This window comes from Manis javanica, chromosome 7 (genome assembly GCF_040802235.1).
Source record: "Manis javanica isolate MJ-LG chromosome 7, MJ_LKY, whole genome shotgun sequence".
NCBI classification, from domain to species: Eukaryota; Metazoa; Chordata; class Mammalia; order Pholidota; family Manidae; genus Manis; species Manis javanica.
Genome location: NC_133162.1, coordinates 36,705,530 through 36,732,500, shown reverse-complemented (window position 1 = coordinate 36,732,500; position 26,971 = coordinate 36,705,530). Strand labels below are relative to the sequence as shown.

Sequence of the window (26,971 nt, the reverse complement as noted above, 5' to 3'; positions counted from 1 at the left end):
GATCTATAGTTCTTGAATCTTGTGAAGTGTCAACAGAAAGTAATCAAACTACTCGATTCCCAAAACCTGAGTTAGAAATTCAGTTTACACCTTTACGGCCAAACAAAATGACAGTGAAGCACCCTGGTTGTACCTCACCAGTAACAGTTAAGATTTCCAAGGCCCAGAAGAGGAAGAGTAATGAAATGGAGGAGGTAAATACTTTTACCTGATAAAGTGATTTTAACAAGGAACCCTTATGATGAAGCTCAGTTACAATATATATAAACAACTGTTACATTGCCCTCCTGATTATAAGCACTGTTTAGAGACAAATCACAATTTATGGCATATTTCATACTCTTTTGGAATATCACTGTAGTTTATAGTCCTCAGACAGAAAGTTTATGGATATAAAAATACATAGTTTATCCCTTGCTTCAGTGAAGCTCAAGTTAAGCTTCAGTGAAGTCAAGTGATGGTGGGTCATACTGGAGAGCTATTTTAATATACTCATCTTGTTCAAACTTAGTCACTTTCCTTCCAATGGGTAAGAAAAGGGTTATAAAGAAACTAGAGAAACTGGAGCTAATTTTACTTGAGTATAATGTCATTTAACTAAAATCTTAGGTCTGTGTGGTCATAGCAGGTTTTAGAAGAAAAATTCTTTTTTTTTTTTTTATCAGCCAGTATATTAAAATTAGAGCCTCTGTGTAGTGGTAGGCTAAAGACTATTTACTTCCTATTGTAGCTTCCTGGTTGTAGGGTCACCAAACCTTCTACCATATCTGAGTCATGCAGGTTTGACATGTCACATGAACTTTCTGATCCTTAAGTTTCCTACTTTGGGAAATAAAAGATTAGTTATATGTTTAAAATGCTTATTAGCTTTTGCTACACATGTGGTAGATACATAATAAATGGTAATATTTATTTTAAAAGTAATTTAAGTTTAAAGTTAATTATAAACTCTCTAGCCTAATAACTTTTTCTCCAACTTCTTATTTTTACGCCTTTAAAGAGTAGTATATTTTCAAGCTGGTGGAAGAGCAGAAATAGTATTAACCATACACCTGAGGCTCTCTGTCAGGTAATATATTTGCTAAATGAATATTATTTAGCATATTTCCTCCTATACCTAGAACACCTTTAGAGACTGTTTTGTAGAGCCTTAGTTAACCTTTATTATTTATTTATTCAATTTATATTTAATATTTTTAGATACCATTAAAATACTAAGTATTTTACTCTCATCATCATCTCTGTTAAATTGACTTTTCATTGATTCATTTTTTTCAAGAGGAAAGGAAAAACTGGTTGTATACTCAAGAGGGTTAAAATACAGTTATTTAGTTTATTGTTGGCATATACTCACCATGTGTATTTCAGAATAGATATATAGATTGTTGCAGGTAAACGTGTAGTAACTTAAAAATTTTAGCTGATTTTGCTAGCTCTTTACTGCCATAATTAACTGAGTGTTGTAAGATCCTCATGAAAATCATTTATATGGTGCTATATTCTAATCCAGTGAAGACTCAAAGAGCTGTTTATTGAATACTACAAGTGTGATGGAATTAAGTCTTTTCATTTGCTTCCCATGATTAGCATCTGTCTTCCCCTTTTCAGGGGCAACTTCTTATAACTTTTATAGCTTTTACTTTGTAACTTGAATTCTGGGGTTCAGTTGTTATCCTTTCTTTGCTCCTCTTCTTGCCTTTTTTTCCCGTGTATGCATATCATCTTTGGTTTAATGAGGATTTATACCAGTTCAATTCAGTTAATATAGTACAGAAGGGTTTGTCCTAAGTGAGGGTATGGGTATAAAAGAGGAATAAGATGTCCTGCCTATATTGTAGGGAAGATAGATTATATTTAACTTCCACAGTTTACCTGTGTTTTTACTGAAGATTTTTGTTTTTGTTTTATTTTGTTTTCAATGCTGCCAAATTTCAGAGGTCTTAAACATAGATGCTCTGCATGATTTGAGAGTTAGGGAAAGATAGGTATATTGCTGTGATGTATGTTAGAGATGAAATTCAAATAAAAGATGTTACACCTTCTATTTTTCATTTAGCTCATGTAATTTCATTATGTTGTGTGTGAAAAATTCATACTTTCATTTTGCTGTATGTGTATTAAATCATCACATATATCTCAAACTTATGTATGTTATATGTCAATAATATCTCAGTACAGTTGGGGGAAAAAATTTCATACCTTCAGTTAGGTTTTCTCAGCTTTAGAACTATTGACATTTTAAACTAGATGCTTCTTTGGTTTGGAAGGATATCCTGTGCATTGTAGGGCTTTAGCAGCATTCCTGGCCTTCACCCACTAGCTGCCAATGAAACTCCCCTTTCCTCCAGAAAGACAACCAAAAGTATGTCCAGATATTGCCTGTTATGCCTGGGGTCAAAATCGCCCCTTGAGCAGGAACCATTCTTTTTTTTTTTATAAGTACAGAGAAAGGAAATATTGTCAACAAATTAACAAGTGCTGAAATTGATTACTTTTAGGGCTTGGTGAAATATGAAAATAAGAAGAATGCTACACCCAAAACTAATTTGAAGTCCCCTGTTTCTGAGCATAGAAATTCTCCTCTCAAAAAGGAACAAAAGGTTTGTCTTTTAATTTGTCCAAAATTGACCATTTTATAATTTGCCTTTATAAAGTAGAATATAAAAATAAAGGTGTCCAATTTGATTAATAGTTATCCAGAAATTCAGTTTTGTCCAATTATAACTCACTTATCTTCTGTTTCCTGTTCATCTAATTTAGCAATTGGCCTGTTTCAGGCTCCTTTTGATGTGTTCACTTCTGACTTAGCACTCTGTCTGTCACACTAATTTTGCCAGTCTCTGGCACTTCATCCCTCTTCTTACATATTTAATCCCAAGTTTCTGCCTGAGAATTCATAACCTGGGTCTGGCCTCTGTAATTCAGGTGTGGCTATAACTATTTTCTTCTTATCTTCCTCATCAACAGTAACAAAAATTATGTATTTTTTAGGTTTCCACACGTCCATCATCTAAGAAAACATACTCTTTACGGAGTCAGGTATCCACAGTTAGTGTAAACTTGGCCACTAAGAAAAAAGAGGGAACGCTACAGAAATTTGGGGACTTCTTACAACATTCTCCAACAATTCTTCAATCAAAAGGTTAGAAGAAAATTAATTAAATGACCTTTTATGTGAGGCATAGGGTGTTTTCTAATATCTGATTGATATATAAACTCAACAACAGTGATTAATCTATTTCAAATAGACATTATTCTGTATCAGGTATCATGAGAGGAAATATGAAAAGATAATAAGGTTGGGTGTTCACTGTGAAGTGGAGAAGAAGGACCTATATTCAAGTAATTGATCCAGAATAGGCAGCTTAATGTAATTATAGAAATACAAGCAAAGTACATTGGTAATATTGGAGGGAAGAGAGCTATTTTGATTAGGGAGCTATGGAAGATTTTATAGAAGAGATGGGATTTAATTTAGGTATTGAAATGTTTGGCAGGATTACACCCTCTAGAGGTAATTACTGTTAGTATTATATATTATTCTAGTGTTTTTCTATGCATAAATATTACCTATTTGTACATAATATATCATAAACACAGTTTATATAGTTTATAGTTTAGTTGCTTAATGCTCTTTTCTTTAAAATGTAACCATATTAATACCTATGTATTAATGTATATTAAGATGTATATGCTCTCTATATACACATATACATAAACATACATATGTATGTATACAAACACACATGCATATCTACCAGAGGGAACAGTTTGAACACAAGTGGAGCACCAGGGAGTGTAGGGAATGCAGGTAATTCAAGGTAGCAATATGTATCTGGTATGTAGAATGTAGAGAGATTATTGGGGGGAGGGAGCAGATGGGGGAATTGGTTTTCATGAGATTATCTGAGTGGTAGCAATAGGATAAATTGGAGACCAGAGATGAGGACAGTGGAGAGGGAAAGGGATGAAAAGGGGGAGACAGTTGAATTGGGTCAATAGGTTGTATAAAAATACTGTGTGTGTGTGTGTGTGTCTGTGTGTGTGTGTGTGTGTAAAAACTTACCACAGAGGTTCCCAAACTTAATTGATTCACAATGCCCTTAATGTCTCAGTAATTTTTTCCATTGTGAAACATCTAATAACCCACTCATTAGTACTTAAGGCCGAACAACCACTGAAAATTCAGCTTTTGGAAATCCAGGTTGCAAACTATGTCATCATCAAAAGGAACATAATGTGATACCATTTTGAAACTGAACTACTTGAGCTGTTTTCACTGTTCTTGAAATTTTAGAATATTGAGTTTGCTTTGATACATCTTAGAATTATGAGTTTGCCATGACATGTCTTAGTACACAGTTTGGGAACTTCAGACTTATCAGATCCATTAGTATATACTTCTTGAAATATACATACTTTTTTGAAAGATATAGTTTGTATAAACAGAAAATATCTGGTGGGACAAATGACAAATTGTTAAATGTCTAGACTTGGAGGTGGGACTTGTTATTTTATCTTCTTAGGTATTTTATTTAAATTATATTGACTATCATATATTAAAAGGAAATATGTTTTCAAGGAGAGGGAGGCACCCATATGGTCGTTGACTCCCTTACTTAGTTGACTGAGTTCTTCAGTAGCTTCCCTACCTATACATCTGGCATGAATATTTTCTTAAACTTATTTCTAGGATTATATTTCAATTTTGGATTATAACTACAATACATGTCTAGTGTTGATCAGTTGGAAACAGGGAAAAAAGAAGAAAATAGAAATTAGTTCTTAAAATTCTGCTGCTCTGATAACCACTGTTAAATCTATTACTCAGTATCACTGGTCTCTCAACTTTTCCCTCTTGCCTGTCTCATATCCATTCAGTACATGGCAGCCAGAGTGATCTTTTCAAAATGCAACTTGAATTATGTACTTTAATTTTTGTTTGTTATTATCTTTTTCACTAAAATTTAAGCTACACAAGTGTAAAACATCTGTGTAATTCACATCCTAAGCTCTTAATATAGTGGCTGGCCTAAAATAGTGAAGAGTTTGGTGGCTCTAGGTTACAATCCTATCTGTGATTATTTTATTTTATTTTAGGTTGACCATAGCACTTATAAAGACTTTATCTGTTAGGTTCCATGGGGGAATCCTCCCCACAACAAACTTGGTACACAACCAATGCATTGCTGAAGGGAGTTGCAGTGAAGGACTCAGGCCCCCTGGCTGGCCACGCTCTTACACACACCTGCATTCCTAGCCTCGGTGCCTTCGTTTTGAGCGTCTTTATTGGGACCTTCAGCAGAGAACTTCCTCAGGCACCTCTGCTAGGGTAATGGGAAAGGGGAGGAAACCTTGAAGACACTTTTCTCCACTCTGATTCTACTTTTCCATTCCTAGCCATTACCCCTGGCCTCTAGCCCCAAGGTCTGTAAAACTGTAAGAGCCTTTTATTCAGGGCTCCCTCAGGAGTGAGATGCCCCTGACTTCTGTGCTAGTTGATCGTCTTGACCTAGACCACACCATTCCATGGGGAAATAATGAAACGCAGGGAGGTGGGAGTTAGCTCTTTCTCAGGTTTAGTCTTTTGCTTATTTATTGTAGTAAGTGGTTAGAGGCTTGAGTGTCACTTTCGTTTTGGCTTGCTCTTTTTTTTTTTTTTTTTGAGAGGGCATCTCTCATATTTATTGATCAAATGGTTGTTAACAACAATAAAATTCAGTATAGGGGGGTCAACGCTCAATGTACAATCATTAATCCATCTCAAGCCTAATTCTCGTCAGTCTCCAATCTTCTGAGGCATAACGAACAAGTTCTTACATGGTGAATGAATTCTTACATAGTGAATAAATTCTTACATGGTGAACAGTACAAGGGCATTCATCACAGAAACTTTCGGTTTTGATCATGCAATATGACCTATAAACAATCAGGTCAAATATGAATATTCCTTTGATTTTTGTACTTGATTTATATGTTGATCCCACATTTCTCCTATTACTATTATTATTTTTATTTTTAATAAAATGCTGAAGTGGTAGGTAGATGCAAGATAAAGGTAGAAAACATAGTTTAGTGCTGTAAGAAGGCAAATGTAGATGATCAAATGATCAGGTGTGTGCCTATGGACTAAGTATTAATCCAGGCTAGACAAGGGCAGCAAGACATCCACGGATGCAGAAGATTTCTCTCAAAGCAGGGGGGGTGAGGTTCTGAGCCTCACCTCTGTTGATCCCCAAATTCTCACCTGATGGCCCCCCTGCGACTGTGCCTGTCTTAGGTTGTTCCTCCCTTGAGGAATCTTACCCGTCTCTGGCTAACCAGTCATCTTCCGGGGCCATACAGGGAAATGTAAAGTTGGTAAGTGAGAGAGAAGCCATATTGTTTGCAAAGGTTAGCTTTTTACTTCTTTGCAGATTTATGCCCTGTGGCTTCTATGCCCAGCACTTGTCTTGAGGTATCTTTACCACCTGGAGGAATTATGATACTCGGTAAATTCGATATGAGGCACGAATTCTATTTAAGGGTTGTAATTAGGAAGGAAGAAGAAAAGCTATAGATGTAGCATACGAAGGAAACTTGGGAGGATTGATTATTTCTTTGACATATCTTCTTGTATAGTACCTTAAGTATGTATAGGTTTTAAACTACTAACTAATTTGCACACATATATTAACATAATAGGAATACGGTGACATAAACAAAGCAAATCTATAATTACCATCCATCTCCAGTGAAGCCAAGAAAACCATTTAGGCACCCTAGGCATTTGTGAAAATTTATCTATGATATGATGGATATTGTCCAACTGTACTTGAACCATCAGACAAATTAAAGCAGCCCATTTCTGGGATCTGTTCACATCCCATATGTTCTTTTAACAGTAGATAGTCTATAGTCATAAGATTTTGGAGTGCTACATCTTGCACCCCTCCCACCTCCTGATTGAGTTCCAACAGTACAGATCCGGTCAAATTCGTTGTCTCACTGTATGCACATGCCAGCCTAGACATCTCCCTCCTCATTCTTATGGCAACCCCAGGAGACGGTGGGCTGGATGCAGCCACAACCGCAGCATCGTCCGGATCCCTGTGGAGGCTTTTTGATGATCATCCCCCGGCACGAGTCCTCCAGAGAGTGCTGATGCCGGAAGCTCCTCCTCATATCGTATCTTAGTTCATTTTCTGGGTATCCAAGCTAGGCCTTGATCTTCTGCGTAGAAACAAACAGACCCTTTGCCCACACTTTGACATGCCCTCTATACCACTGTGCAGAACTCATTGGAGGTCAGCACACAGTAACTGCTTTTTTTTTTTTTTTTTTTAATTAAGAGAAAGGAATATTATCAGAAAAGAGGACCTCCATAGCTGATCATCTGACACCCTTTAAGTGATAAACATTAAGGATATTTAAAGCATGCATTGATCTTTGATTTACCAATAGTTTTATCCTGTTAAGGAGTAATCCCCCTTTTCTTTCTTTCTTTCTTTTTTTTTTTTTTTTTAATTTTTAATCTACACTTACATGAAGAATACTATGTTTACTATGCTCTCCCCTATATCAGGTCCCCCCTAACAACCACATTACAGTTACTGTCCATCAGCTTAGCAAAATGTTGTAGAGTCACTACTTGTCCTCCTGTGTTGTGCAGCCCACCCTCCCCTTTCTCCCTCCCCGCCATGCATGCTAATCTTAATACCCCTCTTCTTCTTCCCCCCCCTTATCCCTCCCTGCCCACCCATCCTCCCCAGTTCCTTTCCCTTTGGTACCTGTTAGTCCATTTTTGGGTTCTGTAATTCTGCTGCTGTTTTGTTCCTTCAGTTTTTCCTTTGTTCCTATACTCCTCAGATGAGTGAAATCATTTGGTATTTCTCTTTCTCCGCTTGGCTTATTTCACTGAGCATAATACTCTCCAGCTCCATCCATGTTGCTGCAAATGGTTGGATTTTTCCACTTCTTATGGCTGAGTAGTATTCCATTGTGTATATGTACCACATTTTCTTTATCTATTCATCTACGGATGGACATTTAGGTTGCTTCCAATTCTTGGCTATTGTAAATAGTGCTGCGATAAACATAGGAGTGCATCTGTCTTTCTCAAACTTGATTGCTGCGTTCTTAGGGTAAATTCCTAGGAGTGGAATTCCTGGGTCAAATGGTAGGTCTGTTTTGAGCATTTTGATGCACCTCCATACTGCTTTCCACAATGGTTGAACTAATTTACATTCCCACCAGCAGTGTAGGAGAGTTCCCCTTTCTCCACAGCCTCGCCAACATTTGTTGTTTGTCTTTTGGATGGCAGCTATCCTTACTGGTGTGAGGTGATACCTCATTGTAGTTTTAATTTGCATTTCTCTGATAATTAGCGATGTGGAGCATCTTTTCATGTGTCTCTTGGCCATGTGTATTTCTTTTTTGGAGAACTGTCTGTTCAGTTCCTCTGCCCATTTTTTAATTGGATTATTTGTTTTTTGTTTGTTGAGGCGTGTGAGCTCTTTATATATTCTGGACGTCAAGCCTTTATCGGATCTGTCATTTTCAAATATATTCTCCCATACTGTAGGGTTCCTTTTTGTTCTATTGATGGTGTCTTTCGCTGTACAAAAGCTTTTCAGCTTAATGTAGTCCCACTTGCTCATTTTTGCTGTTGTTTTCCTTGCCCGGGGAGATATATTCAAGAAGAGATCACTCATGTTTATGTCTAAGAGGTTTTTGCCTATGTTTTTTTCCAAGAGTTTAATGGTTTCATGACTTACATTCAGGTCTTTGACCCATTTTGAGTTTACCTTTGTATATGGGGTTAGACAATGGTCCAGTTTCATTCTCCTACATGTAGCTGTCTAGTTTTGCCAGCACCATCTGTTGAAGAGACTGTCATTTTGCCATTGTATGTCCATGGCTCCTTTATCAAATATTAATTGACCATATATGTTTGGGTTAATTTCTGGGGTCTCTAATCTGTTCCACTGGTCTGTGGCTCTGTTCTTGTGCCAGTACCAAATTGTCTTGATTACTATGGCTTTGTAGTAGAGCTTGAAGTTGGGGAGTAAGATCCCCCCTACTTTATTCTTCTTTTTCAGGATTGCTTTGGCTATTCGGGGTCTCTGGTGTTTCCATATGAATTTTTGAATTATTTGTTCCAATTCATTGAAGAATGTTGCTGGTAATTTGAGAGGGATTGCATCAAATCTGTATATTGCTTTGGGCAGGATGGCCATTTTGACGATATTAATTCTTCCTAGCCATGAGCATGGGATGAGTTTCCATTTATTAGTGTCCCCTTAAATTTCTCTTAAGAGTGACTTGTAGTTTTCAGAGTATAAGTCTTTCACTTCTTTGGTTAGGTTTATTCCTAGGTATTTTATTCTTTTTGATGCAATGGTGAATGGAATTGTTTTCCTGATTTCTCTTTCTATTGATTCGTTGTTAGTGTATAGGAAAGCTACAGATTTCTGTGTGTTAATTTTGTATCCTGCAACTTTGCTGTATTCCGATATCAGTTCTAGTAGTTTTGGAGTGGAGTCTTTAGGGTTTTTTATGTACAGTATCATATCATCTGCAAATAGTGACAGTTTAACTTCTTCTTTACCAATCTGGATTCCTTGTATTTCTTTGTTTTGTCTGATTGCTGTGGCTAGGACCTCCAGTACTATGTTAAATAACAGTGGGGAGAGTGTGCATCCCTGTCTGGTTCCCGATCTCAGTGGAAATGCTTTCAGCTTCTCACTGTTCAGTATAATGCTGGCTGTGGATTTATCATATATGGCCTTTATTATGTTGAGGTACTTGCCCTCTATTCCCATTTTGCTGAGAGTTTTTATCATGAATGGATGTTGAATTTTGTCAAATGCTTTTTCAGCATCTATGGAGATGATCATGTGGTTTTTGTCTTTCTTTTTGTTGATGTGGTGGATGATGTTGATGGATTTTCGAATGTTGTACCATCCTTGCATCCCTGGGATGAACCCCACTTGGTCATGGTGTATGATCCTTTTGATATACTGTTGAATTCTGGGTGCTAATATTTTATTGAGTATTTTTGCATCTACATTCATCAGGGATATTGGTCTGTAATTTTCTTTTTTGGTGGGGTCTTTGCCTGGTTTTGGTATTAGTGTGATGTTTGCCTCATAGAATGAGTTTGGGAATATTCCCTTTTCTTCTATTTTGTGGAACACTTTAAGGAGAATGGGTATTATGTCTTCTCTGTGTGTCTGATAAAATTCCGAGGTAAATCCGTCCGGCCCCGGGGTTTTGTTCTTGGGTAGTTTTTTGATTACTGTTTCAATTTCTTTGCTTGTAATTGGTTTGTTTAACTTTTGTGTTTCTTCCTTGGTCAGTCTTGGGAGGTTGTATTTTTCTAGGAAGTTGTCCATTTCTTCTAGGTTTTCCAGCTTGTTGGCATATAGGTTTTCATAGTAGTCTTTAATAATTCTTTGTATTTCTGTGGAGTCTGTCGTGATTTTTCCATTCTCATTTCTGATTATGTTGATTTGTGTTGACTCTCTTTTTCTCTTAATAAGTTGGGCTAGAGGCTTATCTATTTTGTTTATTTTCTCAAAGAACCAGCTCTTGGTTTCGTTGATTTTTGCTATTGTTTTATTCTTCTCAATTTTTTTTATTTCTTCTCTGATCTTTATTATGTCCCTCCTTCTGCTGACTTTAGGCCTCATTTGTTCTTCTTTTTCCAGTTTTAATAATTGTGATGTTAGACTATTCATTTGGGATTGTTCTTCCTTCTTCAAGTGTGCCTGGATTGCTATATACTTTCCTCTTAAGACTGCTTTCGCTGCGTCCCACAGAAGTTGGGGCTTAGTGTTGTTGTCGTCATTTGTTTCTATATATTCCTTGATCTCTATTTTGATTTGTTCATTGATCCATTGATTATTTAGTAGCATGTTGTTAAGCCTCCATGTGTTTGTGAGCCTTTTTGTTTTCTTTGTAGACTTTATTTCTACTTTCATACCTTTGTGGTCTGAAAAATTGGTTGGTAGTGTTTCAATATTTTGGAATTTACTGAGGCTCTTTTTGTGAGCTAGTATGTGGTCTATTCTGGAGAATGTTCCATGTGCACTTGAGAAGAATGTATATCCTGTTGCTTTTGGATGTAGAGTTCTATAGATGTCTATTAGGTCCATCTGTTCTAGTGTGTTGTTCAGTGCCTGTGTGTCTTTACTTATTTTCTGCCCGGTGGATCTATCCTTTGGGGTGAGTGGTGTGTTGAAGTCTCCTACAATGAATGCATTGCAGTCTATTTCCCTCTTTAGTTCTGTTAGTATTTGCTCCACATATGCTGGTGCTCCTGTATTGGGTGCTTATATATTTAGAATGGTTATATCCTCTTGTTGGACTGAGCCCTTTATCATTATGTAGTGGCCTTCTTTATCTCTTGTTACTTTCTTTGTTTTGAAGTCTATTTTGTCTGATATTAGTACTGCAATCCCTGCTTTCTTCTCACTGTTGTTTGCCTGAAATATGTTTTTCCATCCCTTGACTTTTAGTCTGTGCATGTCTCTGGGTTTGAGGTGAGTTTCTTGTAAGCAGCATATAGATGGGTCTTGCTTTTTTATCCATTCTATTACTCTATGTCTTTTGATTGGTGCATTAAGTCCATTTACATTTAGGGTGACTATTGAGAGATATGTACTTATTGCCATTGCAGGCTTTAGATTCGTGGTTACCAAAGGTTCAAGGTTAGCTTCTTTAGTATCTTACTGCCTAACTTAGCTCGCTTACTGAGCTGTTATATACACTGTCTGGAGATTCTTTTCTTCTCTCCCTTCTTATTCCTCCTCCTCCATTCTTCATATGTTGTGTGTTTTGTTCTGTGCTCTTTTTAGGGGTGCTCCCATCTAGAGCAGTCCCTGTAGGATGCCCTGTAGAGGTGGTTTGTGGGAAGCAAATTCCCTCAGATTTTGCTTGTCTGGGAATTGTTTAATCCCACCATCATATTTAAATGATAGTCGTGCTGGATATAGTATCCTTGGTTCAAGGCCCTTCTGTTTCATTGCATTAAGTATATCATGGCATTCTCTTCTGGCCTGTAGGGTTTTTGTCGAGAAGTCTGATGTTAGCCTGATGGGTTTTCCTTTATAGGTGACCTTTTTCTCTCTAGCTGCCTTTAAAACTCTTTCCTTATCCTTGATCCTTGCCATTTTAATTACTATGTGTCTTGGTGTTGTCCTCCTTGGATCCTTTCTGTTGGGGGTTCTGTGTAATTCCATGGTCTGTTCGATTATTTCCTCCCCCAGTTTGGGGAAGTTTTCAGCAATTATTTCTTCAAAGAGACTTTCTATCCCTTTTCCTCTTTCTTCTTCTTCTGGTACCCCTATAATACGAATATTATTCCTTTTGTATTGGTCACATATTTCTCTTAGTGTTGTTTCATTCCTGGAGATCCTTTTATCTCTCTCTATGTCAGCTTCTATACGTTCCTGTTCTCTGGCTTCTATTCCTTCAGTGGCCTCTTGCATCTTATCCATTCTGCTTATAAATCCTTCCATGGATTGTTTCCCTTCTGTGATCTCTTTCCTGACATCTGTGATCTCCTTCCGGACTTCATCCCACTGCTGTTGCATTTTTCTCTGCATCTCATCCCACTGCTCTTGCATTTTTCTCTGCATCTCATCCCATTGCTCGTGCATTTTTCTCTGCATCTCTGTCAGCATGTTCATGATTTTTATTTTGAATTCTTTTTCAGGGGGACTAGTTAGGTCTGTCTCCTTCTCAGGTGTTGTCTCTGTGATCTTTGTCTGCCTGTAGTTTTGCCTTTTCATGGTGATAGAGATAGTTTGCAGAGCTGGTACAAGTGACCGCTGGAAGAGCTTCCCTTCTTGTTGGTTTGTAGCCTTTTCCTGGGAGAATAGCGACCTCTAGTGGCTTGTGCTGGGCAGCTGTGCACAGACAGGGCTTCTGCTTCCTGCCCAGTTGCTTTGGGGTTTTTCTCCGCTGTTGCTGTGGGCTTGGCCTGGCTGGGGCTGTTCCTCCAAAATGGTGGAGTCCCGTTGGAGGGGGAGCGGCCGGGAGGCTTTTTATCTCTGTAAGGGGCCTCTGTGCTCCCTGCTGCCCAGGGGGTTAGAGTGCCCAGAGATCCCCAGATTCCCTGCCTCTGGTCTAAGTGACCTGTCCTGCCCCTTTAAGACTTCCAAAAAGCACTCTCCAAACCAAAACAACAGCAACAATGAGAGAGGGAACAGAAAGAAAAAAAAAAAAAGGAAAAATCACGCAATTTTTTTTTTTTTTTTTTGTCCTCAGGTGCCTGTCCCATGCACCCGCTCACTGGTCCTGCTGCCCTGTCTCCCTAGCACCAGGGTCCCTGTCCTTTCAAGGCTTTCAAAAAGCACCCACCCACCGGTCCCGCAGTGAAGGAACGCTCGATATTCTTTGTCCTCAGGCGCTGGTCCCAGGCACCTGCTCACCAGTTCCGTCGCCCTGCCTCCCTAGCACCGGGGCCCCTGTCCCTTTAAGGCTTCCAAAAAGCACTCGCCAAAAAGAGAGAAAAAAAGGGGTAAAACGTGCGATTTCCTCCGTCGTCAGGTGCCGGTCTCAGGCACCCACCTACCGGTCCCACAGGGAAAAACGCGGGATATTCTTTGTCCTCAGGTGCCGGTCCCAGGCACCCGCTCACCAGTCCCGCTGCCCTGCCTCCCTAGCACCGGGGTCCCTGTCCCTTTTAGGCTTCCAAAAAGTACTCGCAGAAAAGAGAAAAAAAAAAGGGGAAAAAATGCGCGATTTCCTCTGTACTCAAGTGCCGGTCTCAAGCACCCGCCCACCGGTCCCGCAGGGAAAAACGTGGGATATTCTTTGTCCTCAGGCGCCGGTCCCAGGCACCCGCTCACCAGTCCCGCCACCCTGCCTCCCTAGCACCGGGGTCCCTGTCCCTTTAAGGGTCCAAAAAAGCGCTTGCCAAAAAGAGAAAAAAAAGGGGGAAAAACGCACGATTTCCTCCGTCCTCAGGCGCCGGTCTCAGGCACCCGCCCGCCAGTCCCGCAGGGAGAAATGCGGGATATTCTTTGTCCTCAGGCACTGGTCCCAGGCAACTGCTCACCGGTCCCTCCACCCTGCCTCCCTAGCAACGGGGGCCTGTCCCTTTAAGGCTTCCAAGAAGCACTCGCCAAAAAAAAAAAACAGCTCCGGTTTCTTTCCACCTGCCAGGAGCCGGGGGGAGGGGCGCTCGGGTCCCGCCGGGCTGGGGCTTGTATCTTACCCCCTTTGCAAGGCGCTGGGTTCTTGCAGGTGTGGATGTGGTCTGGATGTTGTCCTGTGTCCTGTGGTCTCTATTTTAGGAAGATTTTTCTTTGTTATATTTTCATAGCTCTATGTGTTTTTGGGAGGAGATTTCCACTGCTCTACTCACGCCGCCATCCTGGCTCCGCCCCCTTGGGTTGCTCTTTTAATTGACTGTTCTGACATCTGGCTGCTCAGCTCTCAAGCTCAGCTTAACCCTTGACAAGTAGACCTTCAATTTAGTGTATTTCCTTAAATCTTTATTTTATTAAAAAAATATATAATTGGTTCCATATATATATATATATATGGTTTTTCTATCTAGGAGTTTTCCCAAATAGAGATATGTTTTCTAGTAAAATCAACATGTGTCTGTTGAAAAACTGAAAACCAATGTACAAAGTAAAAAATTAAAAAATTCCTATTCCAGTTCCCATAATATGGTAATCAAATTGTTAACAGTTTTGTTTCTAACAATTTGGTATGTGTTTTAACTGTAAGTAAAGGACTCACAATTACAACTCTTTTCACTTGATATTCATTGTAGACATCTGCATGTGAATATTAAACTAAGTCTTCCACCTTATTTTTAATGCTGTGTAGTCCACTGTATATGTATCCTACTTTTTTGTTTCACGTAGCATAAACCTCTTTCAAGTCATTAAAGACACCTGAGTTTTACTGGTTTTCCTATAATTTACCAAACCTTTTCAATATATTGAACATTAGTCAAGTGATATTGTATTTATTTGCCTTTTTTGTTTTTGTTGTTGATCAGTATTTCATATGTTTATTAGGTAATTAGTTTTCTTTATGAATTGTTTATTCATGTCCTTTCACCATTTGTAAATTGCAGTGCTTTTCTTTTTAGTTTGGTATATTTTTTCTTTACTAAGGATTTCAAACCTTTGCAGTTCGAAAGTTACTTATTTCAGGATTTTACTAGTGTATTTTTTTTTTCACAGCAAAGAAGATAATTGAAACAATGAGTTCTTCAAAACTCTCAAATGTAGAAGTGAGTAAAGAAAATGTGTCTCGACCAAAGAGGGCCAAACGGAAATTATACACACATGAAATTTCATCCCCTATAGATATATCTGGGCAAATGGTAAGCTATTATCTCACTTTTCTTGAAGGTAGAACTGTTCATTTTCTTTTCAGTTTTGAACGATTCATAGGAGTTCGAATTTTGTAATTTTTTTTTCCTTTATATCAAATCTCTTAAAATGCTTTAAATGATACACACTTTTGGTATCAGTTAAATGTTTAGTAATTAAAATAAATGCTGCATTAATGTATATAAGTGTCATGTGCATTTATGTTTGTAAATTCATGAGAGGAATTTTAATTCCATCAGTAGAACTAATACTATTTAGTAATTTATTTGCCTCTAACCTCAGTTTTTTTGTTAATATTTATCACAAGAGTTATACAAATCTGGGCCTAAGTGTGCCTGGTAAAAATACAGAATTAACATTTGGTCATTTCCCCCTGCCTTTTGACCAAGTCTTCCAGATTCTATTAAGAAAAGACTGTAGTTTGTTACCCTGACTCTCTATGACCTATTCTCCACCTCAGAACAAGCTGTGCCATTAGAGGGAAAGTTCTAATTTTCTGTCATGCTCACATTTGTCTGGTAGATTAAAGTAAAGATGAAAAGTAATTAAAGGAAAAGCCTTAAACTGGAAACGGCCAAGAAAAGTCAGGAGAATCCTTTTGCAACAGTAGCCATCAGATACAAGATAGACATTTAAAAACAAGTGTAAAGAATTAGAATCAACTAGGACATGCTGTAGGTAGACTGTTCTCTTGGTCATTTTTCACCATTAGTCTGTTAAGTATATAATCTCCTCCCTTGGCTGAAATTATTTATTTTCTCAGTTGCAATATAATGCACTTTTTACTTTGTATGTTATATACTGTAGTCCTGCCTTATCCACAGTTTCAGTTACCTGTGGTCAGCTGAGGCTGAAAAACAGTCTTTCTTCTGACCTATCGTTAGAGGTCATTAGTAGCCTAACACTTCATTTACAATGCCTCCGTCATTCATCTCACTTCAACTCATCACGTAGGCATTTTATCATCTCACAACATCACAGGAAGAAGGGCTTGAGTACAGTACAATAAGATTGAAGGAGACCATATCATAAAATTTTTATTAGTTCATTATTAAAATTGTTTAATTTTTTAAATTAATCTCTTACAGTACCTAATTTATAAATTAAATACTTTATGATAGATATGTCTGTATAGGAAAAAATAAAGCATATGTAATATTTGCTAATATGCTAGTACATGCTAATGTGGTTTCAGGCATCCACAGGGGGTCTTGGAGTGTATCCCCTGAGGATAAGGTGGGGGACTATTGTACTTGTGAAAACCATTTCTTAAAAATTATTTGAGGCACTTGACTTTAAATATTTCAATACTATGCATGTCCTATATTTAATCCAAAGTATAGATTATTTTAATTTTAGAACTAGTGTTGAAAGATTTAAAAAATCTATTATTTTAGGCATGCTTATTTTGTAACTGAAAGTTTGTACTTTTTAATCTCCTTCATCTGTTTTGCCCATCTCTGACTCTTTTCCACACTGGCAATGACCAGTCTGTTCTTTGTATTCATGAATCTGTTTCCATTTGTTAGTTTTGTTATTTACATTCTACATATAAGTGAAATCTTATGGTATTTGTCTTCCTCTGACTTCTTTCAGGAAGCATAATACCCTCTAGCTCCATTCTTACTGTCACAAATGGCACAATTTCATTCTTTTTTATAGCTGAGTAATCCGTTTTCTTTATCCATTCATCTTTTGACTTTATACATCTTTACCCATCCATCTATCTATTGACACTTAGTTTGTTTTCATATCTTGCCTGTTGTGCATAATGCTGCAGTAACATAGTGTTGCATATATCCTTTTAAATTAGTGTTTTCATTTTCTTCATGTAAATACTCAGAAGTAGAATTATCAGCTTGCATGATATTTCAATTTTTAATTTTTTGAGGAACCTCCATACTGTTTTCCATAGTGACTGTACCAATTTACATTCCCACCAATGGTGCATGATGGTTCCTTTTTCTCCACCTCCTTGCCAATTTTTGTTATTTGTCTTTTTCATACTAGCTATTCTGACTGGTATGAGGTCATTTCTCATTGTAGTTTTGATTGCATTTCCATGTTGATTAGTAATTTTGAGCATCTTTTCATGTGTCTGTTGCCCATCTATATATCTATTCTTTGGGGAAATGTCTATTCAGGTCCACTGCCCATTTTTTAATCAGATTGTTGGTATTAAGTTGTATGAGTTCTTGATGTATTATGGATCGTAATCTCTTACTGGATATATATATATATATCATTTGCAAGTATATTTTTCTATTCAGTAGGTTGCCTTTTTTTGATGATTCTCTTTGCTATGCAGAAGCTTTTTTGTTTTAATGTAGTCCAATTTGCTTATTTTTGTTTCTGTTGATTCAAAAATGCTTTCCTTGAGACAGATCCAGAAACATACTGCTAACCATAAATACTGCTAAGACTGATGTTCAAGTGTTTACTTGCCTATGCTTTCTTTTAGGAGTTCTATGGTTTCAAGACTTGGCATTTGTCTGTAATCCATTTTAAGATAATTTTTGTATATGGTATAAGAAAGTGGCTGTCCAGTTTTCCAGCACTGTTTATTGAAGAGACTGTCTTTTCCCTATTTTATATTCTTGCCTCTTTTATCATAGATTAATTGACTGTATAAGTGTGGGTTTGATTCTCTAGTCTGTTCCATTGAACTGTATGTCTGTTTTTTGTGTTAGTACCATACTGTTTTGATTACTATAGTTTTGTAGTATAGTTTGAACCCTGGTATTGTGATGCTTCCAGTTTTGTTACTCTTTCTCAAAATTCCTTTGGCTGCTCAGGGTCTTCTGTGGTTACATACAAATTTTAGGATTATTTGTTCTAGTTCTGTGCAAAATACCTTTAGCATTTTTTTTTTATTAAGGTATCATTGGTATACAATCTTAATGAAGGTTTCACATGAACAACATGGTGGTTACAACATTCACCCATATTATCAAATCCCCCACCACACCCCATAGCAGTCACTGTCCATCAGTGTAGGAAGATGTTGTAGAGTCACTACTTGTCTTCTCCATGCTATACTGCCTTCCCTGTGACCTACCTATATTGTGATTGGAAATTATAGTGACCCTTAATCCTCTTGTCCCTCAACACCCATCCTCCCCAGCCCCTTCCCTTTGATAACCACTGGTTCCTTCTTGGAGTCCATGAGTCTGCTGCTATTTTGTTCCCTCAGTTTTGCTTTGTTGTTATACTCCACAAATGAGTGTAATCATTTGGAACTTGCCTTTCTCCTCCTGCATCATTATTTCACTGAGCATAATACCTTCTAGCTCCATCCATGTTGTTGCAAATGGTAGGATTTGTTTCCTTCTTATGGCTGAATAATAGTCCATTGTGTTTATATACCGCATCTTCTTTATCCATTCATCTACTGATGGACACTTAGGTTGCTTCCATATTTTGACTATTGTAAATAGTGCTGCAGTAAACATAGGGGTGCATATGTCTTTTTGAATCTGAGAAGTTGTTTTCTTTGGGTAAATTCCTAGGATGGGAATTCCTGGGTTAAGTGGTATTTCTATTTTTAGTTTTTTGAGGAACCTCCATATTATTTTCCACAATGGTTTAATTTACATTCTCACCAGCAGTGTAGGAGGGTTCCCTTTTCTCTGCATCCTCACCAGCATTTGTTGTTTCTTGTCTTTTGGATGTTGGCCATCATGGTGTGAGGTGATATCTCTTTGTGCTTTTAATTTGCATTTCCCTAATGATTAGTGATGTGAAGCAGCTTTTCATATGCCTGTTGGCCACCTGAATTTCTTCTTTGGATAAATGTCTGTTCATATCCTCTGCCCAGTTTTTGGTAGGGTTATTTGCTTTTTGGGTGTTGAGGCATGTGAGCTCTTTATGTATTTTGGATATTAACCCCTTACTGGATAAGTTGTTTGTGAATATATTCTCCCATCCTACAGGATGCCTTCTTGTTCTATGGATGGTGTCCTTTGCTGTACAGAAGCTTTTTAGTTTGATGCAGTACCATTTGTTCATTTTTGCTGTTGTTTCCCTTGTCCAATGTGTTCAGCAAAAAGTTGCTCATGTTTATATTCAAGAGATTTTTGCCTTTGTTTTCTTCTAAGAGTTTTATGGTTTCATGACTTAGATTCAGATCTTTGATCCATTTCGAGTTTACTATTGTGTATGGGGTTAAATAGTAATCCAGTTTCATTCTCTTGCATGTAGCTGTCCAGTTTTGCCAACATCGGTTGTTGAAGAGGCCACCATATCCCCATTGTGTATCCATGGCTCCTTTATCCTATATTAATTGGCCATATATGTTTGGGTTTATATCTGGGCTCTCTATTCTGTTCCATTGAGCTATGGATCTTTTCTTGTGCCAGTACCAAATTGTCTTGATTACTGTGGCTTTGTAGTAGAGCTTGAAGTTGAGGAGCTAATCCCCCCAGCTTTAGTCTTCTCAGGATTGCTTTGGCTTTTCGGAATGTTTTGTAGTTCCATATATATTTTACAACTATTTGCTCTAGTTTGTTGAAGGATGCTGTTGGTATTTTGATAGGGATTGCATTGAATCTAGATTGCTTTCTGCAGGATAGCCATTTTGACAATATTAATCCTTCCTATCCTTGAGCATTGGAATTATTTCCACTTATTGGTGTCTTTAATTTCTCTCATGAGTATCTTGTAGTTTTCATGGTATAGGTCTCTCACCTCCTTGGTTAGGTTTATTCCTAGACATTTTATTCTTTTTGATGCAATTGTAAATGGAATGTTTTCCTGATTTCTCTTTCTGGCAGTTCACTGTTAGTATACAGGAATGCAACAGATTTCTGTGTATTAATTTTGTATCCTGCAACCTGCTGAATTCAGTTATTCTAGTAGTTTTGGTATGGATTCTTTTGGGTTTTTTATGTACAATATCATGTCATCTGCAAACAGTGACAGTTTAACTTCTTCCTTACAAATCTGGATGCCTTTTATTTCTTTGTATTGTCTGATTGCTGTGGCTAGGACCTCCAGTATTATGTTGAATAAAAGTGGGGAGGGCGGGCATCTTTGTCTTGTTCCTGGTCTTAGAAAAGCTTTCAGCTCATTGCTATAAAGTATGATGTTGGCTGTGGATTTGTCATATATGGCCTTTATTATGTTGAGGTACTTGCCCTCTATACCCATTTTGTTGAGAGTTTTTTGTCATGAATGGATGCTGAATTTTGTCAAATGCTTTTTCAGCATCTATTCTGATGACCATGTGATTTTTGTCCTTTTTGTGGATGTGGTGTGTGATGTTGGATTTTCAAATGTTGTACCATCCTTGCATCCCTGGAATAAATCCCACTTGGCCATGTTGGATGATCTTTTTGATACATTTTTGAATTTGGTTTGCTAATATTTGTTGAGTATTTCTGCATCTGTGTTCATCAGGGATATCGGTCTATAATTATGTTTTTTTGTGGTGTCTTTGCCTGGCTTTGGTATTACAGTGATGTTGCCCTCATACAATTAGTTTGGCAGTATTCCCTCCTCTTCTACTTTTTGGAAAACGAAGGGGAGGATGGGTAGTAGATATTCACTAAATTTGATAAAATTCAGCGGCGAAGCCATCAGGTGCAGTTGTTTTGTTCTTAGGTAGTTTTTTGATTACCAATTCAGTTTCATTGCTGGTAATTGGTCTGTTCAGACTTTCTGTTTCTTCCTGGGTTAGTCTTGGAAGGTTATATTTTTCTAGAAAGTTGTCAATTTCTTCTAGGTTATCCAATTTGTTGGCATATGATTTTTCATAATATTCTCTAATAGTTCTTTTGTATTTCTGTGTTGTTAGTAGTGATTTTTCCTCTCTCATTTCTGATTCTGTTTGTGTGTGCAGACTCTCTTTTTTTCTTGATAAGTCTGGTTAGAGGTTTAACTGTTTTATTTTCTCAAAGAACCAGCTCCTGGTTTCATTGATTCTATTGTTTTATGAACCTCAATTTTATTTATTTCTGCTCTGATCTTTGATATGTCCCTCCTTCTACTGACTTGGGGCCTCATTTGTTCTTTTTCTAGTTTCATTAATTGTGTGTTTAGACTGTTCATTTGGGATTGTTCTTCTTTTTTGAGATAAGCCTGTACTGCAGTATACTTTCCTCTTAGAACTGCCTTCTCTTCTTCCCCTAGGTTTTGGGGTGTTAAGTTTTTTGTTTTCATTTGTCTCCATATATTGCTTGATGTGTTTTTATTTAGTCATTGATCCATTGATTATTTAGAAGCATGTTGTTAAGCCTCCATGTGTTTGTGGGCTTTTTGTTTTCTTTGCATAATTCATTTCTAGTTTCATACCTTTGTGGTCTGAGAAGCTGGTTAGTACAATTTCAATCCTTCTTATTTTACTGAGGCTCTTTTTGTGGCCTAGTATATGATCTCTTCTTGAAAATGTTCCATGTGCACTTGAGAAAAATATGTATCCTGACTAATTGGTGGAGTGTTGTGTAGATGTCTGTGAGGTCCATCTATTCTAAAGTGTTGTTCAGTGCCTTTGTCTCAATATCTGTGTGGTTGATCCATTCTTTGGAGTGAGTGGTGTGTTGAAGTCTCCTAAAATGAATGCATTACATTCTATTTCCCCCTTTAATTCTGTTAGTATTTGTTTCACATAGTTCAGTGTTCCTATGTTGGGTGCATAGATATTTACAATGGTTATGTCCTTTGGTTGGACTGACCCTTTTATCATTATTTAATGTCCTTCTTTGTCTCTTGTGACTTTACTATGTGATACAGGTACTGCCACTCCTGCTTTTTTCTTCCTAGTATTTGCATGAAATATCTTTTTCCATCCCTTCACTTTTAGTCTGTGTATATCTCTAGGTTTGAATTGAGTCTCTTGTAGGCAGCATGTAGATGGGTCTTGCTTTTTTTAGAGACGGGGTCTCGCTATGTTGCCCAGGCTGGAGTGCAGTGGCTATTAACAGGCGCGATCCCACTACTGATCATCACGGGAGTTTGACCTGCTCCGTTTCCGACCTGGGCTGGTTCTTCCCTACTTAGGCAACCTGGTGGTCTCTTGCTCCCGGGAGGTCACCATATTGATGCCGAACTTAGTACGGACACCCGATTGGCATAGCACACTACAGCCCAGAACTGGGCTCTGGTGATCCTCCTGCCTCAGCCTCCTGAGTAGCGCCACCGCACCCAGCAAGGGTCTTGCTTTTTTATCCATTCAGTGACTCTGTCTTTTGATTGGTGCATTCAGTCTATTTACATTTAGGGTGATTGTCAGTAAAAATGTACTTATTGCCATTGCAGACATCTGATTTGTGGTTACTAAAGGTTCAAGGGCAACTTCTTTACTATCTAACAGTCTTACTTAAGTCGCTTATTACACTATTATAGACATAATCTGAAGATTCTTTTTTTTTTCTTTCTTTTTCTTCCTCCTCCATTCGTTACATGTTAGGTGTCATATTCTGTGCTCTTTGTGTATCCCTTGACTGACTTTTGGGTAGCTGATTTAATTTTGCATTTGCTTAGTAATTCCTTGGTTTACTTTCTTTACTGTGGTTTTATTTACTCTGGTGACAGCTATTTAGCTCTAGGAGCACTTTTATCTAGAGCAATCCCTTTAAAATACACTGTAAGGACTATTTGTGGGAGATAAATTCCCTCACTTTTTGCTTATGTGGAAATTGTTTAATCCCTGCTTCAAAGTTAAATGATAATTTTGCCGGGTAGTGTATTCTTGGTTGGAGGCCCTTCTGTTTCATTGCATTAAACATAATCATGCCACTCTCTTCTGGCGTGTAAGGTTTCTGCTGAGAGTCTGATGATAGCCTGATGGACTTTCCTTTGTAGGTGATCTTTTTTCTCTCTCCCGCTGCTTTTAGTATTCACTCCTTGTCTTTGATCTTTGCCATTTTATTTATTATATGTCTTGGTGTTGTCTTCCTAGCATCCCTTATGTTGGGAGATCTCTGCACTTTCATGACCTGTGAGACTGTTTCCTTCCCTAGATTGGGGAAGTTTTCAGCAATTATTTCCTCAAAGAGACTTTCTATTCCTTTTTCTCTCTCTTCTTCTTCTTGTACCCCTATAATGTGAATATTTTTCCTTTTGAATTGATCACACAGTTCTCTTAATAGTCATTCATTCCTAGAGATCCTTTTATCTCTCTGTGCCCCACTTTCTTTTTCTGTTCTCTAATTTCCATTCCATTTATAGTCTCCTCTACCATCTACTCTTTTAAATCCCTCAATTGTATATTTCATTTCAGATACTGTATTTTTCAAAGTTTGTCTCTCTTTCTTGAAGTCGTTATAAGATCTTCAATATTGTTCTGTAACTCTGTGAGCATGTTTATGATTTTTATTTTGAAATCTTTATGAAGAAGATTGGTGATTTCAGTTTCACTGAGCCCTCTTTCTGGTTTGAATGATTTCATTTGAACAAGGTTCTTTTGCCTTTCCATATTCCTACCGAACAATATGGAATAATAACTTTCTGTAGGCATTGCCCTTTAGTGCCAGGAAGCTCTCCTCTCCAGAGTTGCCCAGCACCTGGAGCGGTGGCGGGGGTCCTAGGTGTGTGGTGCTGGTGTCTGCCAGGAGGAAAGAGCTCTTTCCTGCTTTCTGACTGTAGTACCTGTCTCCACTGCCAGGCCCAGTGGGCCAAGCGCTTAGGTTGGAGCCTTTTTGTTTTATATATATATATATAGCTGCCCTAGGCAGGGCCACCCTCTAGCTGTCCTGGCACGATGGCAGGGGCAGTCGATGTGTGGACCGGTGCTTACTGGGAGGAAGGAGTGGCAGGCTGCATATCACAGTGGGGGGCCTCAGTGCTGCATTGCCAGCCAGGGGAATGGAATGTCTGAAGATCCTGGAATTTCCCAGCAAGTTCTGTGTAACCCTTTCCCCTTTTGCATCCCACGTGCTATTGGAAAGTCTTCCAAAGTGCCCACCTTTCTTTTGTCCTGGAGCAGCTGGTTGTGGGTTCCTATACTCCACAAGTGGCCGGAATCTCAGTCTCTCCAAGTATTCTGTCTTTGCTTTCCAACCCCTCTAATCTTCAGTGCACCATGTGATGTGGGTTCGTGCTCCTGGAGCAGATCTCCAGGGGTGGGTATTTAGTGGTCCTGGGCTTCTACTCCCTCCCTGCTCTTTTTCTCTTCCTCCTGCATGTGAGCTGGGGTGGGCAGAGGTTTTGGGCCCCACCAGATCATGGCTTTGCTGCTTTATCATTTTCTATGAGGTCTTCTCTTTTCCTCAGATATAGGCAGTCTCATCTGCAGTCTTTGGTTCACTCTTTCAGTATTAGTTGTATTTGCTGTATTTTTGGGTTACATGTAGTTTCGGGAGGAGATTTCTCCCTTATTTCTCCTGCCACCATCTTCCTCCCCTACATCTATTGATATTTTGATAGGGATTGTATTGAATCTGTAGATTGTTTTGGGTGGCATAGACATTTAAACAATATTCTTCTAATCCATGAACACTGAATAGCTTTCATTTATTTGTGGCTTTTCCAATTTCTTTTGCCAGTGTTTTGTAGTTTTCGATGTACAGATCTTTCATATCCTTAGTTAAAATTTTTCCTAAGTACTTTATTCTTTCTGATGCTAGTATAAATTTGATCTTTAAATAATTTCTCTTCCTGATAGTTAATATATGGAAACAAAAGATTTTATATCTTGATTTTGTATCCTGCAACTCTACAGAATTCTTTTATTCTAATAGTTTCTGGTGGAGTCTTTAGGATTTTCTATATGTAAGATCACATTATCTTCAAATGGACAATTTTATTTTCTTCTGATTTGGATGCCTTGATTTCTTTTCTTGACCAATTTCTATGGCTAGGACTTACATGCAGTACTATGTTGAATAAAATGGTGAGAATGAATATCCTTATTTTTTTCCTGATCTTAGAGGTAAAAATTAGGTCTATTTACCATTGGGTATGAATAACCTTTATTATGTTGAGGCATGTTCTTCCTACACCCTCTTTGTTGAGAGTTTTTATCATGAGTGGATGTTGGATTTGGCCAAATGCCTTTTCTTTGTGTATTGAGATGATCAGGTGATTTTTGTCTTTCATTATGTTAACGTGGTTGATCAGTTTGTACATATTGAATGGTCCTTGCATTCCTGGAATATATCCCACTTGATAGTGGTGAATGATCCTTTTAATTTATTGTTGAATTCCATTTGATAATATTTTGTTGAGCATGGTTGCATCTATGGCCATCAAGGGATATTTGTGTGTAAATTTTTTTTTTTGTAGTTTTTTTGGTCTGGTTTTAGTATCAGGGTAATTCTGGCCGTATCAAATAAATTTGGAAGCATTCCTTTCTCTGAAGTTTTATTGGAATAGTTTGAGGATAAGTATTAACTCTAAATGTTTGGTAGAATTCACCTGTTTAGCATGTGCTTTATGTTAGATAGTACACCTACATACAGTTCAAGAAGACAAAATGTATTATAATGTACCTATTATTATTCAATTAGTAAGCTCATGAATATATCTTATTCATTATAAGTAAGTTTTCATTTGTTTCTCATTTTTGAAAAAATTGTCAAATTGTTTATTTCAGATTTTGATGGACCACCAAATGAAGATCAGTGATCATGAGATTCTCAAACGACGACTTCGAAGTAAAATGGCTAAATAAATCTCTTATGCAGAATGTTTTATATTCATAATCATTATAACTTGCATCCTGACTTTCTAAAGATAACTGTATATATTACTATGTGTTAAATCCCTCTGTATAAATTTTATACATAGTAAAATTTTAATTGAATAAATAAATCTTAATAAATTTACTTGTCAGCTTTTTTATAGTAGCTTCTTTTCAACCTGGATGTATTTCCTTATTATCCCAGGCATAGAATCAGTGAGGAAAGATGTGTTGTATTTGTTTCTTTTGTATACATAGATATGATAGGTCAGATCATTTGGCTTACTATATTTACCAGGGTCTTAAGAATTCTTTTTATTGTATGTATTAGGAGATACAACTAATTTTACATATCTGTTGGATTATAGCTAAGATCCAGGGAATAAGTGTGGACAGCTGTCCTATGCCATTATATGTACGCACATAATTTAGAACATATTTCAAGTTTTTAATTGGATTTTTAAATAATAAAATAGAGTTGTTGTTTGTTTTCCAGACACATAACGTCAGAAGCAGAAAGGCATAGAAGATAGCATTTCAAAGCCAAAAAACACTGATATCTAGAAGAGAGAGAATTTTAGACCTAGAGACATCTTAAAAATACATTTTCTTTATTTTAAAGATGAGAAAACTGAGACCCATAAAGTTTACTTCTTCAAGATCATACATCTAAGGTATATTGACCTTTGGTTTGAAAACATACTAGGTGTAAGATAAATTTTAGCCGAAATAGGCAGGCGAAGAGAGGCAACAAAGGGCCAGGTAGTTTATTTGAATGCCACTCCCAGGTGATGTTCCGTGGTCTGGGTATTATAGGCGGGTGAAGTCACACCCGGTCAGGGAGGTGGGGGCTTATAAGGGTTTATGAGGGGGGGAGGAGTGGGTAAGCTATCCTAGGGGGCATGGAGAGGTATGATTGGCTAAAGGTGACATAATAGACAACTAGAAACTTTTTTCCTTCCAAGGAGGAGGCTGACATCAGGGTCTTAGTTGGCACATCAGAAGGATG

At 37.6% G+C, this 26,971-nt stretch overlaps 1 protein-coding gene across 3 annotated transcripts in view; it reads left to right on the top strand.

Moving 5' to 3' along the window:
* The window catches only part of KIF20B (kinesin family member 20B), a 94,791-nt gene extending 68,684 nt beyond the window's left edge, over positions 1-26,107 (top strand). The window contains exons 28-33 of one of the 3 annotated variants that reach the window (XM_037013353.2): positions 1-194; positions 1,001-1,069; positions 2,499-2,600; positions 2,992-3,142; positions 15,192-15,334; positions 25,876-26,107. The exon at positions 1-194 is cut by the window's left edge and continues 4 nt beyond it. In XM_037013353.2, coding sequence (XP_036869248.2) covers positions 1-194; positions 1,001-1,069; positions 2,499-2,600; positions 2,992-3,142; positions 15,192-15,334; positions 25,876-25,953 — 737 coding nt within the window. In that variant the 3' untranslated portion in view covers positions 25,954-26,107. The remainder of the gene's footprint in view (positions 195-1,000; positions 1,070-2,498; positions 2,601-2,991; positions 3,143-15,191; positions 15,335-25,875) is intronic. The other 2 variants (XM_037013354.2, XM_073240715.1) reach the window with 2 other exon arrangements.
* Positions 26,108-26,971: the final 864 nt, after the last annotated feature.